This window comes from Aspergillus thermomutatus (assembly GCF_002237265.1).
Source record: "Aspergillus thermomutatus strain HMR AF 39 chromosome Unknown NODE_21, whole genome shotgun sequence".
Lineage (NCBI taxonomy): Eukaryota > Fungi > Ascomycota > Eurotiomycetes > Eurotiales > Aspergillaceae > Aspergillus > Aspergillus thermomutatus.
This window is the reverse complement of record NW_020798069.1, coordinates 881-16,202: the sequence shown is the minus strand read 5'-3', so window position 1 is coordinate 16,202 and position 15,322 is coordinate 881. Positions and strand designations below refer to the sequence as shown.

General features: G+C 49.5%; 4 protein-coding genes across 4 annotated transcripts; 2 read left to right on the top strand and 2 right to left on the bottom strand.

Moving 5' to 3' along the window:
- Nucleotides 1–3,672: 3,672 nt before the first annotated feature.
- Nucleotides 3,673–4,992, top strand: mdm12 (ERMES complex subunit MDM12; the record flags this gene model as incomplete). The annotated part of the gene is made up of 1 exon (XM_026755491.1): nt 3,673–4,992. The coding sequence occupies one exon, from the start codon at nt 3,673–3,675 to the stop codon at nt 4,990–4,992; it is 1,320 nt and encodes a 439-aa protein (XP_026617528.1).
- Nucleotides 4,993–5,605: 613 nt separating this feature from the next.
- On the bottom strand, nt 5,606–6,549 carry CDV56_101659 (putative BAP31 domain protein; the record flags this gene model as incomplete). Its single annotated transcript, XM_026755278.1, has 4 exons — nt 5,606–5,987; nt 6,067–6,170; nt 6,225–6,359; nt 6,529–6,549. The coding sequence occupies 4 exons, from the start codon at nt 6,547–6,549 to the stop codon at nt 5,606–5,608; spliced, it is 642 nt and encodes a 213-aa protein (XP_026617527.1).
- Nucleotides 6,550–7,011: 462 nt separating this feature from the next.
- On the bottom strand, nt 7,012–9,302 carry dus3 (tRNA dihydrouridine synthase DUS3; the record flags this gene model as incomplete). The annotated part of the gene is made up of 3 exons (XM_026754875.1): nt 7,012–7,093; nt 7,154–9,052; nt 9,109–9,302. 3 exons carry the CDS (start codon nt 9,300–9,302, stop codon nt 7,012–7,014), a joined length of 2,175 nt encoding a protein of 724 aa, XP_026617526.1.
- Nucleotides 9,303–12,903: 3,601 nt separating this feature from the next.
- CDV56_100348 (zinc-coordinating transcription factor SFP1) lies at nt 12,904–15,088 on the top strand (the record flags this gene model as incomplete). Its single annotated transcript, XM_026753967.1, has 3 exons — nt 12,904–13,547; nt 13,646–14,705; nt 14,774–15,088. The coding sequence occupies 3 exons, from the start codon at nt 12,904–12,906 to the stop codon at nt 15,086–15,088; spliced, it is 2,019 nt and encodes a 672-aa protein (XP_026617525.1).
- Nucleotides 15,089–15,322: the final 234 nt, after the last annotated feature.

Genomic DNA, 15,322 nt, shown 5'->3' with positions numbered 1-15,322 from the left:
GAGTCACGGTCTGTCAGTTGTGTGACGATTGTCAGATGCTCAGTCAAAGCAGTATGCCTGACTGCGGCATGACGGACAATGGGAGAACCTGTTGGCTAGCCACGGCAACTGATTTGATAGACGGCTACTGTTGGTTCCTCTCTCTCGCAGATGTGACCGGCCACCCCCTGGCGGGAAATGCCACAGTGTCTTCAATATGATGTCAACCCTTTTTCCATGATGCAGATGCGGAACTCTAAATCCACAGAGCTCGGGACCAGGGTATGTGATCGACTCCTGCCGATGGATTTTGGTGACCACCGTCTCCCTATTTGCTCTATCTGGCAAGTGAAACCATCAACTAGGCTGACATCGTCGGCCGCCACCCTCTTTGATGATCCGCATAACCGCCAGTCTTGCTTGGTGTTGGGGAAACCTAGTGCAGTAGTTCTCGGAAGCAAGTAAGCGTCTGATTTGCTATCTGGTCTGGAAAATGTTGGATCGAATTCATGCGAACATGCTGTAGATTGAATCACCAACTTCACACTTCACCTGTCAAAGGGGCCGAAAAGAGCAAGGCGAGAGCTGCATGCGTAGTTTACTGTTCCTTGACCATCTTTATCCCTACATGTTGTTGTTATTTTTTTCTTTTTTTCTTTTTTTCTTTTTTTCCCTTCTTAGTTTCTTTTCGTTCTCTCTCACTTTCGTCTTCCTCTCCGGGCATGCCTTCATTTACCATTTTGAGTAGATAGTGTTGTTGCGGCACAGTTTGTCCGCAGTCATTCAAACCGTCTTCTCTATCATCTTCGACTGAGTCCAAGGCTGCCGGAATCTTATTTAAAGGGCCACAAAGACCCGTCGAATACCTCAACCCATCATCTCAACAATCTCAAATCCAGCGCTCTCAGAATCTCAGAGAACAAAAACCAAGCCCGTCTCGAGCTCGAACTACTTCTCCGTGTGCGGAATTACCCTTTTGATCGAGCCAAACAACCAATTTCCCGCCACCTATCAAGCCTCTCTGTAACCGGTTTACCTCGAAGGCCATTTCTTCAAGATGTGCTCGCAATATTTCTACAAGTATGATTGCGGCTGCACCGTCCCCGAAGGCGATGTCGTCTACTGCGCGAAGCGAGGCACCTCTTGCACCGGCGTCAGACAGCAGATCCGGCGACGAGAGGGATACAACTGCCCTGTGCATGGTGGCTAGACTTTGAAGCTGTCAGTTTGGGCTCTCTTCTTTTAAGGTGCAGGGATGAGTTGGGACTGACAGATTGGCAGACTTGAGCCTGGGCAATCATTTGAGAGCTTGAGGGCATAACTTGCTATTTCTCCATTGTGCATTGCAGCTTGTTTCAATGCATGCAGGGAAGGAGGCACTATCTGGGTGAGGAGCATGAAGGCATCTTGATTTGATTGAAGAGGAAAAAATCTAACGAAAACATAATAAAAAAAATATGTGGTACTTTCTCTCATTCCCCATGCACACATACATGTTTCAACCACACTCTTGTATCTCTGTCTGCTTTCCAGCTGCTCTTGTTTCAGTTGCACTTGTTATGATCTCCAGGTGATCCAGGCCCTTCTGCTCCTCTCCAGCTTCCTTTGCCTGTCGACCGATTACCCATCTGCATCTGCATTGCTCTCCTTCTTGTTTCTCTACTTGGATAGCTTAATACCACACTCCTTCTGTTGCTTTTCCAAAATTGTTTCCTCATAACAAAGACAAGACTAGCCCTCTGCATTGCATTGCAGATCACTGAGTAGGCCACGTGTTATGAGATGATCGTCAGGCACCTCGACCTCAGATAGACGTGACACGAGGTATAGCTTTGTACACATTGAGTTCAATACGAGCTGCATGGTACTTTGAGGCCCCAGGGTCTTACATGGGGAGAGCCTGCAGATGCCTCTTTCGTAGGTACTGCTTCTTAGCAGTGAAGTTGCTGAGTTTTAGAGCTTCAAGTGCTGGAAGAGGCCGTCGCCCTAATGGTCATTGTGCCATTGACAGGCACCACAATGAGAAGAAGGCAATCAGCCTGATGCAAACTAATAAAACGCCCACAATTCCTAGTCCTTGGAGAATCTCGAACCCTGAAAGAAGATCTGTGGCCTAAAACAGGGGCATTGGGAACTAGGAACTTCTCGAAGCCACTCGATACATGGCTCGACAGAAGGTGCTACGTCCCTCGGAGTTTCGGAGTTTCAAGAGATAAAGGAACGGACAGACTATGGCAGACTAGCAATTTCAGGGAGATTGTCTATCTTTAATCGAGGTGTTTCTGGCCGTGTGGCTCCTCTCAGTCGCTTAGACACCCCCGCTGGTGAAATATCGATTACAGAAGACCCTGGTTTTCATGACTGGTAGATAATGTGCATCACAGGTTGCATGGTCGCATTAGCACCGCAGACGACCTCAATCATCTGATGTGAGAGCAACCAATCAGAGACAGAAATAGGGAACAGACACGACGGGGGTTATCAGGTAGGTGTCGATCTAAGCCTAACAGGAACCAACACTGACGCGAGCACTTCAGTGGGTAAACCAAAGAAAGCTGGCCCAGTGAGTGTTGTGGTAGCGCCTACGTTGGACGCAAACCTTGGTGGGTTACGGGTAGGGAAGAGGGGAAGTGATGAGCAGATGGGTTGCCGGCAGGATCATAGCATGATAGCAGGATGCTCGTAATCATGAAGCAAACATGCAAGCTTCTAGATCAGCAGTCTTTCAGTGAGAGAGACACGAATCTCAGATCGTAAATAGACCTGGCAAGTCGGGGTGGGATGGGCGTTTCGGGTATCTCCGTCAAAGAAAACGATCGATAGGTGGCGCTTTTCATCTGCGCCAAGCTCGCTGTTGAGTGCCTTGAAAGAAAACAAGACGCGGAGTTTCCGGTTCGACCTGCCACCGTCTTGCCGCAGTCAAGGGGCCTAGATTAGCAAGCAGACTGTGCCGGGAGGGTTCCAGATGGAAACACAACAGGCAGCGAGGCAATTGAGCCAGATGGTGAAATTCCTCTTCCTCTCCCTGGAAGACGAATAATCAGTCGACCAATAGCTGTCTTCAGTGCCCCTGCTCTGTTGGTGCCTGACTGTGGGTTGAAGTCAAAAAAGAATAACATTTCATGGCCGATGGTTGCACAGCAGGTCTCATGGCAGCCATGAACCTGGATAGTTCTTTCAACTTTTCTAGACCACGAGTCAATGAGCAATCGTTGCGCTGCCGCCAGGGCGTCTTTCTCTTCCCTCATCAGGGCATTGCCAGTTTCTGCTCGTATCGGCGAGAACAAGTCGGGAAGAAAATGGGTGAACCAGACTGCTGGGACAGCAACGTTTAGCGGTGTGAAGGCCGTCTGCAGTAGAAGTGCCCGGCCAGACTGATCAACCAGCCCAAAACGTGGCCAACAAAGAAGTTGACTCAGTCCTAACTGTTGTATCACCAATATGTGACGACTGAGAGCCAGGAACAGCGGTCGACTTAAGATACTTGAGTGATGAGTCGGTTGTTTGTTTGACGATGTTGGGTGTTGTTTGTCATCACGTGACAGAAACAGACAGCCGAGGAATCTCCGTTATGGCGTCAACATTCTTGAGCTCGACTGAATCTCGCCTGCGTCCAGAGTCATATTTGGAAATTGCTTCTTCACACTCAGGACCAACAGATAACTGTGCAGGTCTTCTTTGTTCGCACATGTAATGTCCATAGACGTCAACTGGAGGACCGCCACCTCCGGTCCAGATGGGGAAGCTCTTGCTGAGCGCATTCGCTCCTTCATCCATGACAGATTCCAGCAGGTCGCTCTGCCCCGGTTCATCCGTTCTGTCCAAGTTCATGCCTTCGATTTTGGGACCATCCCGCCGGGGCTCGAAATTAAAGATTTCTGTGAGCCCTTTGCCGACTTTTACGAGGAAGAAGATGACGACGATACGTCCGATGTGTCCGAGGAGCTTGACTCGGAGCACTCGAGTCAGTGGAACAGAACCCATCCGGAGCTCAATGAACCACCCTACCGAGAAGATACGGCGATAAACCATTCCTTACGAGATCCTTTCCCGGACGGATTTCCTGCCTCCCCCTTGCGATCGCCCTTGGGCGAGCACCTCAATCCCCATTTCCTCCCCCGCGCCGGTACTCCTGGTATTCCTGGCGGGACTTCCACTTTAGGTTATCACCTGATGTCACTTGGCGGGCTCTCCGGTACGCAAACACCCCTTGCTGCAGTGGCGGGGGGCAACCCATTTGCGAGCGGTTGGTCGGATTCGGGCATGGGGCCCGGGAACAGGGGTCGTTCGGAGAGACAGGCGGGGGTGCAGCACCAACGCGCCGAACCCGAGATCGACACCAGCAACTCGACCTCTCGCCCGTCAACGGCAAATACCCTACCTTCCCACCCCTCCGGCTCAATCAAGAACAGCGGCGAAGGCGCGGCCGGGAGAAACGACAATCCATCACTTCATGCCGGGGAACACCTAGAGGATCCCGTCGCCCCGGGGCACCTACCCTTACCCCCTCGGATGCGCGAGCGCCGACCCGAAGATTTCCAAGTTCTCTGCCATGTCAAGTACGCCGGCGACGTGCGCTTATCCTTGACGGCGGAGATCCTCCTAGACTATCCGATGCCCAGCTTCGTGGGTCTGCCACTAAAACTCAACGTCACAGGCATCACCTTTGACGGCGTAGCCGTCATCGCATATATTCGTAAACGAGTACATTTCTGCTTCTTATCCGCGGAAGACGCGGACGCCTTGATTGGCTCCGAGCAGCAGCAGCAGCAGGAATCAGCCGGGGATGACCACCGCCCGCGGTCCGGACCTGACTCTTCCGCCTCAGCGTCCCAAAAGCGCCATGGAGGCTTGCTGCAGGAGATCCGGGTAGAAAGTGAGATCGGCCGCAAGGAAGACGGGAAGCAAGTACTGAAGAACGTTGGCAAGGTCGAACGCTTTGTCCTTGCGCAAGTGCGCAGGATTTTCGAGGAAGAGCTTGTTTATCCTAGCTTCTGGACTTTTCTCATCTAATGCCCACATAACGAATTATGACTGAAAGCTCAATGAAGACGTTTTTTCCAAACCGCGAAGCTTTTCTGACGTCTGCGAAGATTGTTCACCCCCAAGCTTCGTTGCGCTGCTAAGAATGAGGAAAGAGTAAAGCTGCGCGGACCTTGTATATATTTGCTCATATTTCCTCCATTACAGTGGTTGGTCCTAGATCTATCCAGTTCTCTCGGTAGCAGACGGGGGTGCATATCAACAGCCCTTCAAATGTTCACGCTTAGACTCGTTCAGCGTGCACCTTTAGATAACCTATGGTTCATGGAACGCTCATATCATGGTGCAGAGCCAAATGATCATCCGAGAGGTGAAAACGCTTCGCTATAACCAGCCAACAGCCGCCACACAAGATACGGTAATACACCATCCGAACCTCAATTTCTCCGCAGGTTTCAAGAAACACACCATCAGTAGATCAAATTCACCACGCCGAGACATCCTCTGGCGGATGAGCCCTTCCTCAAACCAACATCGCTCACATCTCACCCACCAACCCTTCCATCACCAACCAGGCTCCTGTAGTCCGACCAAAGGAGCTTTCACATCGCGAGGTAACCCTCAGGAGAATATGAGAGCCGAATCACAGATCCTTCTTGGAGCCATCGTTGGTGTTGCCAGCAACCTTGTCGCCCAAGCTGTGGTATTCGCGGGTAAGTCCCTCACACTGCTTCTTCAGGGTCTCAATGTCACGGTCCTTGGCCTCAATCTCCTTCTTGAGACGTCCAATCTCTCCGATATCACCAGCCTCAGCGAGGCGGGCAGAGTCCTTGCCGCCAGCCTTTTTGTCGCCCTCGAGGTGCTTGACAAGGTCCTCAAGGCGAAGGACCTCAAGAATCATGGTATAGGTACGGTTGAGGATGAGAGACAGGAAGAGAGTGAAACCGCAAAGGTACATGTTACGCTGGGAATAGAACTTGCGAGCCTGGACTTCCATGCGATCTGTGCCAAGTGCGGCCGCTCTACTAATAATGAACGCATTTGCGCATACGGTCAGAACAGTCACAATGGAAAAGCGGAGGACAATGATCACGGTGTGCTTACCCCATAGAATTGCCTTCCTTGGTGAAGGAAGCGAGCTCCAATTGCACGCGATAGACGCGGTTGACGCTGTCAATGAAAAGAATCAAAATGAATATGAATGTAATCTGGACATAAATTAGTAAACGCTACATCCACGGTTCTCAAAATTAAGAGGTTACCTTCAGTCCATATTGTAATTTCGCTACTAATGGGCTTTCCGAAATGAATGTGAACAGCTTCCGCTTGACAGTGAAAGGAAGCGGGATGATGAGGCCCATGAAGACCGCCATCTCAAATACCAGAAGGCAGAAGACCTTGAGAGACACCAGTCAGTATAGAAACTCAATTTCTGTAGGGGCCAATGTATTGAACACTGTAGCTGAGCGGTGTCGCCGCAAACACCCGAACGGTTTAGGCTGCAATATACCCCCATGGCTCAGGTTGCAACAGAGATCAGAGTAACAAAATAAAAAGTGCACATACTAAGCTGTAGTAAAGAGTCATTTTGGCTTGAGAATTTGTAAGATATGTCTAGAAGATTTTGATTGTTGTCTGCACTTCCAAGGTTGCAACAGAATTGGTTCGTGGGGGAGATTCAGGAGGATAAACAAAGCGTCAGAGAACCTAGGAATGGTCTCAGGGCTTAATCGGCAATGAGTACAAAGCAAGATTTACACCCAGCAGACTCGAAGATCAAATTTTGAAGCTTTTAAAAGCAGGGAAATGGGATGATGTTATGTGTGCAAGTGCAAGAGGAGGCTGAGGTGGTCTTTTTGCAGCTTTTGAGGTGTGAGGAAGACGTCATCACCGCTCGGATCTGGGGGGTGTCACGTGATGATCGTCCTGGGGCGTTCTGTCTTGATGCCTGAGAATATGTACTTTTTCAAATCTATCAAAGTATGTACATGGACATGATGTCTTTCAAGAATTATGTCTAGTTCTCTATAATTCCGTGGCAATGGCTCATTAACCCTGCGGCTCATAGGCGTTAGACTTGTGCTTCGGCTCGAATTTGAAATCTTTATGTGCTGGACCAAGGAACATTTCCCTAGAAATAGTTGATCAATATCGTATTCATATGGGTTCCCTTAGCGCAGAGATAACTTACGTGATCTTAATCCAGTCTTTGTAGCTGGAACTGCCCAGGAGGGTTTCCAATTCATTTCTGCCTCTCCAAGAAGGAGGTCTGTCTTGAATGTGAGGGGGAAGGTACTCGAGCAGTCCGATCGGGACATAGCGATGAGTGAAGCTCAGCCATTCCAGCATGAAACGTCTCGTCGTACCAACGCCATGCTCATCCGAGCCCCAGGTGTCTAGGCCGTACTTGGCGTATTTCTCGACCATGGCCAATCTTTCGGTGGCTGACTTATCGAGGTACTGACCTGCCTGAATTTCCTCGAAGACCCATGGCTTGATGATTGCTCCTCGACCGACCATGACGGCATCTACTCCGGCATTGTTGATATGATCGTCGTAGTCATGGTGGGAGTAACAATCTCCATTTCCGAGGAAGAAGACCTTGCCACCGTTTGGCAGCATACGTTCATCTGGTTCTCGAACAGTATCCGCCACATCATCTGTCTTCTCGTTCAGTCGTTTGATGAGTGCGGCACATTCAGCGATGTAGCTCCAATCCGCCGACTTCGTGTATCGCTGCTGTCTGCTTCGTCCATGGAGGGTAATGGCTGCGACACCAGGAGGGCCGACATTCAGCATGCTAGATTCATGACCTCCAAGAACCAAACGCTCAATGAGTTTCGTAGCATTCGGAGAGTTGTCTCTTGTTCCCGTGCGAATTTTGACTGTGATAGGAATCGTTTCCGAAACAGCATTCATACCACGAAGCATCTTCTCTAGTTTCGAGGGGTGGTCAAGGAGCGCGGAACCTGCTCCTTCGCGATAAACTTGGTCGATAGGACAACCGCAGTTCAGGTCAATGACACGCAGATTAGGGGTCAGGCGCCCCAACAGCTCCGTAGCTTTGATCGCATGCCAAGGCTTGTTGGCTGCAATTTGAGCACCGAATTTGAGATCCTTGGAGTTGTCATAACCCTGTACAACATCGGCTGTCGATGAGATTGTGGGCGGAAGCGCTTCGGACTCATGCGCTTTCATCAGAGCCCATTCTGATTTTTGTCCTTGAATCAAAGACATGCCCATGGCCATTTCAGAATAAGTGAATTGGCAACCATAATCTATACACAGCCTTCGGAAGGGGAGGTTTCCTTGTGTCGTTAAAGGCGCTAGTGCAGGAGTTTCTGGGCCAAAGTAGATGCGTCGCTTCTCTGAGGGAAGGAATGGCGGCTCGACATAGGCTGCTCGGGCCTCTTCAATTTGATCCTTGGTTTGATCACCAGTTGCTTCGTCGGCTCCACCCTCTTCCAAATGCCGACCATGAAGGTTTTTCTCCAGTGCCTTCGACATCTTATCGAGCCAGGTTAAGTATGCGTCAGATCTCGGAGTCTTGATCTTTCTCCGGGCTACCGCAACCTTATCCTCGTTCGAAACGATGTTCACAACGCCGTCTTCTGATGCATATGGAACAAGCGGTTGGGCTTTCTTCTTGCGCTCTTCATCCTCGAGTAGGATCAGCTCTTTTCTCCCATCAGAAGTATCTCGCTCAGTCATGTGGGAGCCCGCAAGACGACATTTGAACCCATATGGGCATCTGCCTTTGGCATCCCATATCGGGCAGATGCCACCGAAAGTTGTAAGATCTTCCCGCTTGTGCTCCTTCAGGTACTTTCGCAGATCGTGTTCAAAGCGGCACTTCTCGCCGAACTTGCATTCCTTCGGCGAAAATTCCGGACTGAAAGCTCTTGACGGGCAAAGACCTTTCGCATCTTCAGACTTTCCGAAATCGCGCCCCTTGTTCTGACCGGAGAACTTTTTCTTTCCTTTTTGATCGCCCTCTCGTTCCTGGTGAGGAGCGGCTTCGGCCGCATCGTCGGCACTGACCGCGCTCTCTTCAACGGGCTCTGACCGCACGGATTTCTGAACTATGAACCTAAAATACTCAAAATTAACAGTGTGTCAACAGAAGGAAGATTCGTTCATGCATACTCAGCCTTGACTGGGGCCACGCCCTTCACGCGCTTGGGAGCGCCATTGCTGACTTCCTGCTCGGTAATAGAGGCGCTTTCTAATCTTGGTTTCTTGGACGGATGCTCTTCATCGTTGGCAGCAGCCGAAGCGCCGTTCTTGAGATCATGCTTGGGCGTGACCGCCATGGGTTGTGTTTGGTCAGCAGGCTCCATTCTTGCGCCAACTCGAAATACCAAGTCCGCAGCCTTCACTTCTCGCTGCTGAGTATTGATCAGACCGGAGGATGCTCACGATCACAAATTGATCTACCGGGTCCAAACCAAGCCTATTCTGGAAAAGGCTTATCGCAGTGTTCGCATACAAAATTTCCAGTGAACAAACAGCGGAGATAGTGGTTTTTGCATTGTTTGCATAATCGAGGTGGCGTTTCAAAGGCGGTCAGTGTGAGCTCGAAGGCGGTGCAATCTAGGTCCCTGTAGGTTGGCAATTTGTAATTAGGTGTCAATCCATGTTAGGTAAGGTAAGGTAATGTCTGGTGGTTTCTCTGGGCGGCATACACGCCAAGTTGGATGTCTTCCAGTACTGCTCCATGCCTGAATATACGCTAGCGTATTTTACTACAGATAATGGAGCACAATGGACATCTATTTAAAAGTTACCTTAAGTTGATCGAGTCTGTCGTTACGTACTCAATACCACGTCAATGCAACTGGAAGGTTTCCACCATCAAGGCTTGGTATCCGAGTGAGACCGAGTCTCTAAATGCCACATGTGCTTCAGCTTTCATGTGTTATCAATTTATGTGGATGAAACAGAAATCAAAATACACACTTAGAGCCTTAGATGCAGGGGTACGGAGTAAATTCGGACGGGTAGATCCCCAGAGTGAAGATCTCTTAATCGCACATTAACACCCATCACTTTGTTACTGTGTAGCATAGATCAATCAAATTATAAATGATCATCCCTCAATCCAATCCATATCTCAGAGGCTCAGAGCAATACTCTGAAGCGAAGGGCTAGATACTACATATGATCAGCACTGAAAATGCAGTAGTCTACGGAGTACTCTGTATGCTGTACCAAAGTCACTAAATAGATTGGTGTACCTGCATAGGTACCTAGTCACAAGTACCTGAATGAGGAGAACTTTGGCTTGTGATTGGTAAGTTTAACAGCAATTCTTCTTGATTTAGGATATTGATCTTTTGGCTATCTTACGGCCATGCTCTACATAAACCAGTCACTTATTCCGAAGTACTTATTTACTCCATGATACCTCAGCTTCAAGACCTATCTAGTACTTATCCGGAGTCCCGTGACTGCAATCTTACTTTTGAGCTCAATACCGAGGCAGCTTGATGAATTTATGAAGGCATTTCATGACACCACTCCCTTTCCTCAAGATCATATGACTTGCACAGAGACATCGCTTGACCTTTATGTTTCTGAAGCGATGAGCACACTATTACAGGCTAAGTAGCTTAGCAATTGTTCTGGAAACATTCGAACCAGAAGAATGGGCCTCATTTGTGGGTCCCTTAATAATCAATGACCCATTCAACCGGTACGTAAGTACCGCAGATCACTTTTCTGGTTCAAATGAAACAGCCAGTTGTATTGAACCTGTAAGGCACTGGCAGTCATGGTAATGTATCTACCTTAGATGCAAAGACTGAGGTAACCTAAAGATAGTTAATGTATCAGCATGATTGGCGAGACAGTACATGGAGCATGTAGACTTCGATGAATACAATGAATACTGTGTCACTTTAAAGGGTTTGAGGAATCAAAGGACAAGTAATCAGACCTGGATAGGATAACACGTGGCTGGAGGAGACGGACAGAATCCACCTGTCTCAAAGTGCAGTTCTATGTAACTCTTGCATACTGTGAGCTGTAAGGTAGACTCTCATAATCTTCTGAGTGTATTTGGTTCCCAGCCCCGTCCTAATCTGACAACGCTGATAGACTCTCAGCCTATGGATTCGTAGATATCAACCTTCATTGTACTGTCTTGAGGTGCTCCGTATGATTGTACAGAGAATTGTTTAGAGAGGGAAGGTCTGTCGAGGGCCAAGGCGGTGAATAATGGCTACGTACTAATTTCTTCTGCCGTGTTTCTAGCGCCAGCCCAGCATCCAAAAGCCTTTACCCTACGGAGTATGAAGTGTATGGCGTATGCAGGAGACTTCCCCGGAGAAGATAAGGGGCGGTTCATCATTTCATTTATCTATCTCTCATCCATTGAATGACTGCGACTAGTCTATCGATAGTGCTGAGATAGAACGGCTGATCTGGTCATCGGCCATACACAACTATCAATCGACCGTTTATCAATTGGGTATCGAGGTCAGTCCTGGTGATGTTGAATTACTGAATGGCTGAAACCTGGCTTCTAAGGGAACGCTAAGTACCGCTCTAGAGCTTCCCCGAAGCTTGTCCTCGCAAGATTGATATCATCACTTGTCTCGCAGTATTTCATTTCAGACAATGATGTTGTTGATGATCGTTGATGATCGTTGATGTCATCGAAACCTGGCTAGAGCGGGGGACAAAGTTTCGGCGATAAGACATCATTGTGGTCATTACTACACTGAGCACCTCTAGAAGCGTTCTATCAAAGGTTCGAGCCCACTCGGCTGAACTCAAGATGGCCAGAAGTACCTGGGACGGTCTACTCGATAGAACCAGGCGATGCATGGAAGAAGGATACCACTGACAACAACACCCCTGGTACGTATCGCTCATTATAGAGCACAACTTGGCAGCGTCAGTCAGCATGCCCAATCACTTTCAAGTACTCAGGTAGATGGCATATATACCTAGTATCAGTCAGTCAAGTGAACCATGGAAAGTTCGGGCTCCCTCATTGCCTCCTTATTTGAATGATTCATTATCATGTAGCCCAATTGTCGTCGACCCGTCTCGGACCAAGCAATGAAACCATTTGAGAGGCTTGCTACCTTTACATTATTGCTCTTGATGATCATTGCCTGTTAAATGTTAAATGATACTAGAATGATGCACCAGTGTCGCAAGAACAACGTAGGTAGTGCAATATTACCTTGTACCTTTACATGAGTGAGAGAAGATCAAGTATCTTCTGGTAATGGCGGTAAGATTCTTGGCGCCAGTCATGGCTATACCAGTACATTACAGTACGGAGTCACCTCGGGGTTTGGCCTCCTCTCAACCTCCACCGCCCACCACTGCCATCATTGATGCTGCTGCTTCTAACGGCCCAGTGTTCCCTGAAGCCTTGGCTGCCCAGTCATCACTCACCCAACCTGAGATCCTACCACTCAGATCATGCCCTGCCGCCCTGTCCACCGTAGTTTCAGATTGGCTCAAGTGTGAATCATTGGACCCGCGTGGCCATACGGTATTGTTACAGCTCCTGCGCCTGGTACCTTACGTACCAAACATGAGCAAATACCACCTGTCAGCGTTGCCTCCATACCGTACCGAGGATTAATACACTATTAAGGTAAGGTACTGCTCGAAACCCTTCCAGTTCGCCAGTTGTTGCTCCCATAGCTGTTGGAGGAAAGCCATCTTATGTGTTGATTAGACTCTCTCGATCATCCTTATCATCATCTCCTCCTTCATATTCTTTGACTCAGTCTGAATCCTTTATAGCATCATTTATCTACTTCTTTGGCTTGTTTCCTCGGGGACATTCCTACCTCCCGCCACTTTTCCCGAATCCGTCGCGGTTCCGCAGGCCCAGTAAGCCAAAGCGGGACGACATCCGAGGGTGGACTGCCCTGTGTGATCCCGCCCAAAATCGCCATCGAGAATCGCTCCTTCATGCTCGAATCATCAGAGGAAACTCTCAGTTCTCCTCCTCCTCTTCACTACTCTCCGTCTATCGCAGAATACGATCGCGCCTCTACTCGGGATACGACACCTGTCACCACCCCTCTCGGGTTTGGCGTATCGTCCCGCAAACCGGACAGGGAAAAGAACCCAGGTCACCCGTGGGCTGGAAATTCACTGAACACCCAGGACACTCATTCACCGTACCACGATTCTCAAGATTTTCGAACACAGCTCAAAGAGGACCTCGATTTTCCGCTCTTTTCATCCTCCCCCCTCACATTCGGCAAGATGACAGGAACCGCTGCTCCCATCGATATCGCCACTCGCCAGGCCTCAGTTTCTCCTCCGGGACAGCAGGCGTCGAATCTTACGTCTGCCCTTCAGAGAGCTGGAACTGGTGAGCGCACAGGTAGCATTTCTCATCCCAGTGGCATCGGCATCAATGTCTTCAAGGCCCCGCCTCCCCGCAAGGACTCTATCAGCGCAGCTACCGCACAATGGGGCAACGGAACGAAACCAATCTCCATGGCGGGGTCTAATCGCGATAAGCCTCGTCGGGAGTCGCTCGCTGGAAGCTTGGTCGGTGGTATGAGCTGGGGTGGTGTGTCTGTTGGAAGCTGGATACGTGACGAGTGAGTGACAGGTCTTTCGTAGAGTTATGGCGGGGTTCTTGCGATTGCGACAGAAATGCCATTCCAGCGAGCAGCACACTGACGTTCTCATTTTCTAGTATCATTATGACTGGAACCTCGCCGTTCGCTTTCGGACAATCTCCCTCCTTTCATTCCTCTTCATATTTGCCTAAACTGGAAGCCAACTTCATGCGGGATTTCTCCTGCTGTGGCATCACCCTCCCCACTCTTCATGATCTGTTGCAGCACTATGAAGAGGCGCATGCTACGAAGTCACCTCAACAGAGTCATCGCCCAAGCCAGACTGACGGACGAGCTGCGCTTGCTGCCGCCGCAATGGCCCAGCAACAAAACCAACAAGTGAACAACCAAAATCGAGGTTTACAAGCGGACAGAGGTCTGGACATGCAGCGAAAATTGAGTCCGAACCCGCCGCTTCAGCCACACTCTGACCTTGACACTATCGATGATATGGAGCTGGATGACGCTATGGGGGACAGCGATCCGACAACCTCGCAACTATTCTCGCCTCAGACGCAGAACAACACGCAAGGAGGATTCGGAAATTCTAACCAGAGAGTTCCTCAGCTCAATCTGTCCATGCTTCCGAGCCATCAGGGCTTCAAGGGCTCTCAGCCTGGAACACCAGTTCCTTCTGGACATCCTCTCTCATTGCAAAATAACCCTACAGTTTCCTCGGTTAACACACCAACACTCATGGCAAATCCACTCCAGAACTCACAGTTCAGGAACACGCCCGATTCTTCAGCACCTGGAACTCCTGCAGAACTCGACGAAAGTGTGATTGGTGGTTTCGGCGATATGGGTATGCAGAGCAATGCTATGCTACAGGGTCAATCGCATTTCAGATTTGCTGGTAACAATGACATGGTGGACCTCTGCATTGACGAACCGGCGAAGCGTCTCTTCAGCCCTACGGGAGGGATCAATACTTCCAACGCGCACTTCAAGCTCAGTGGAGCGCAATATGGCCCCAACAGCGAGATCGCTCGACGGATCCGGGAGCAACAGCTGCTGGCAGGTGTCCCCGACACCACAGCTTTGCTTCCCAATGAAGAGCCCAAGCCCTTCAGATGCCCTGTTATTGGATGTGAGAAGGCGTACAAGAACCAGAACGGTCTCAAGTATCACAAAGCTGTAAGTGATTCTGTCTGGAAAGTAACGGTTAGCCATGGGGCTTTGATCGCTAATCCTTTCGCTTACAGCATGGTCACAACAATCAACAATTGCATGATAATGCAGATGGTACTTTCTCAATTGTGAACCCAGAGACATCAACACCATATCCTGGGACCCTTGGTATGGAAAAGGAAAAGCCGTACCGCTGCGAAGTCTGTGGGAAGCGTTACAAGAACTTGAACGGTCTCAAATACCACAAATCTCATTCCCCCCCATGCAACCCCGATTTCCAGCTTGCTGCAGGTCGCAATCTGGCATTCGGCGGAGGTGTTATGCAGGGGCAGAACATCAATGTGGCTGGGGCTGGCCTCCCCGGTATCGGCGAAGAAGGTCTTCTATAAAGTGCTTTGTCACTGCGATATTAGCCATCCTTCAATCTCTCTACGCTAATTTGACTCGATGAACCTCACGGCGCTCGTTGCACTACATACGATTTAATGACCGATTCGGTGGCTTGGAGTTAATATTGGTATGAACGTCATGTCCTACTCAATGACTAGCGGTTCCCTAGATGGCCGAGTCATGGATTGTTAATAGACCTGCCCTTCGGAAACTTTTCGTGACCTGTTTGATCA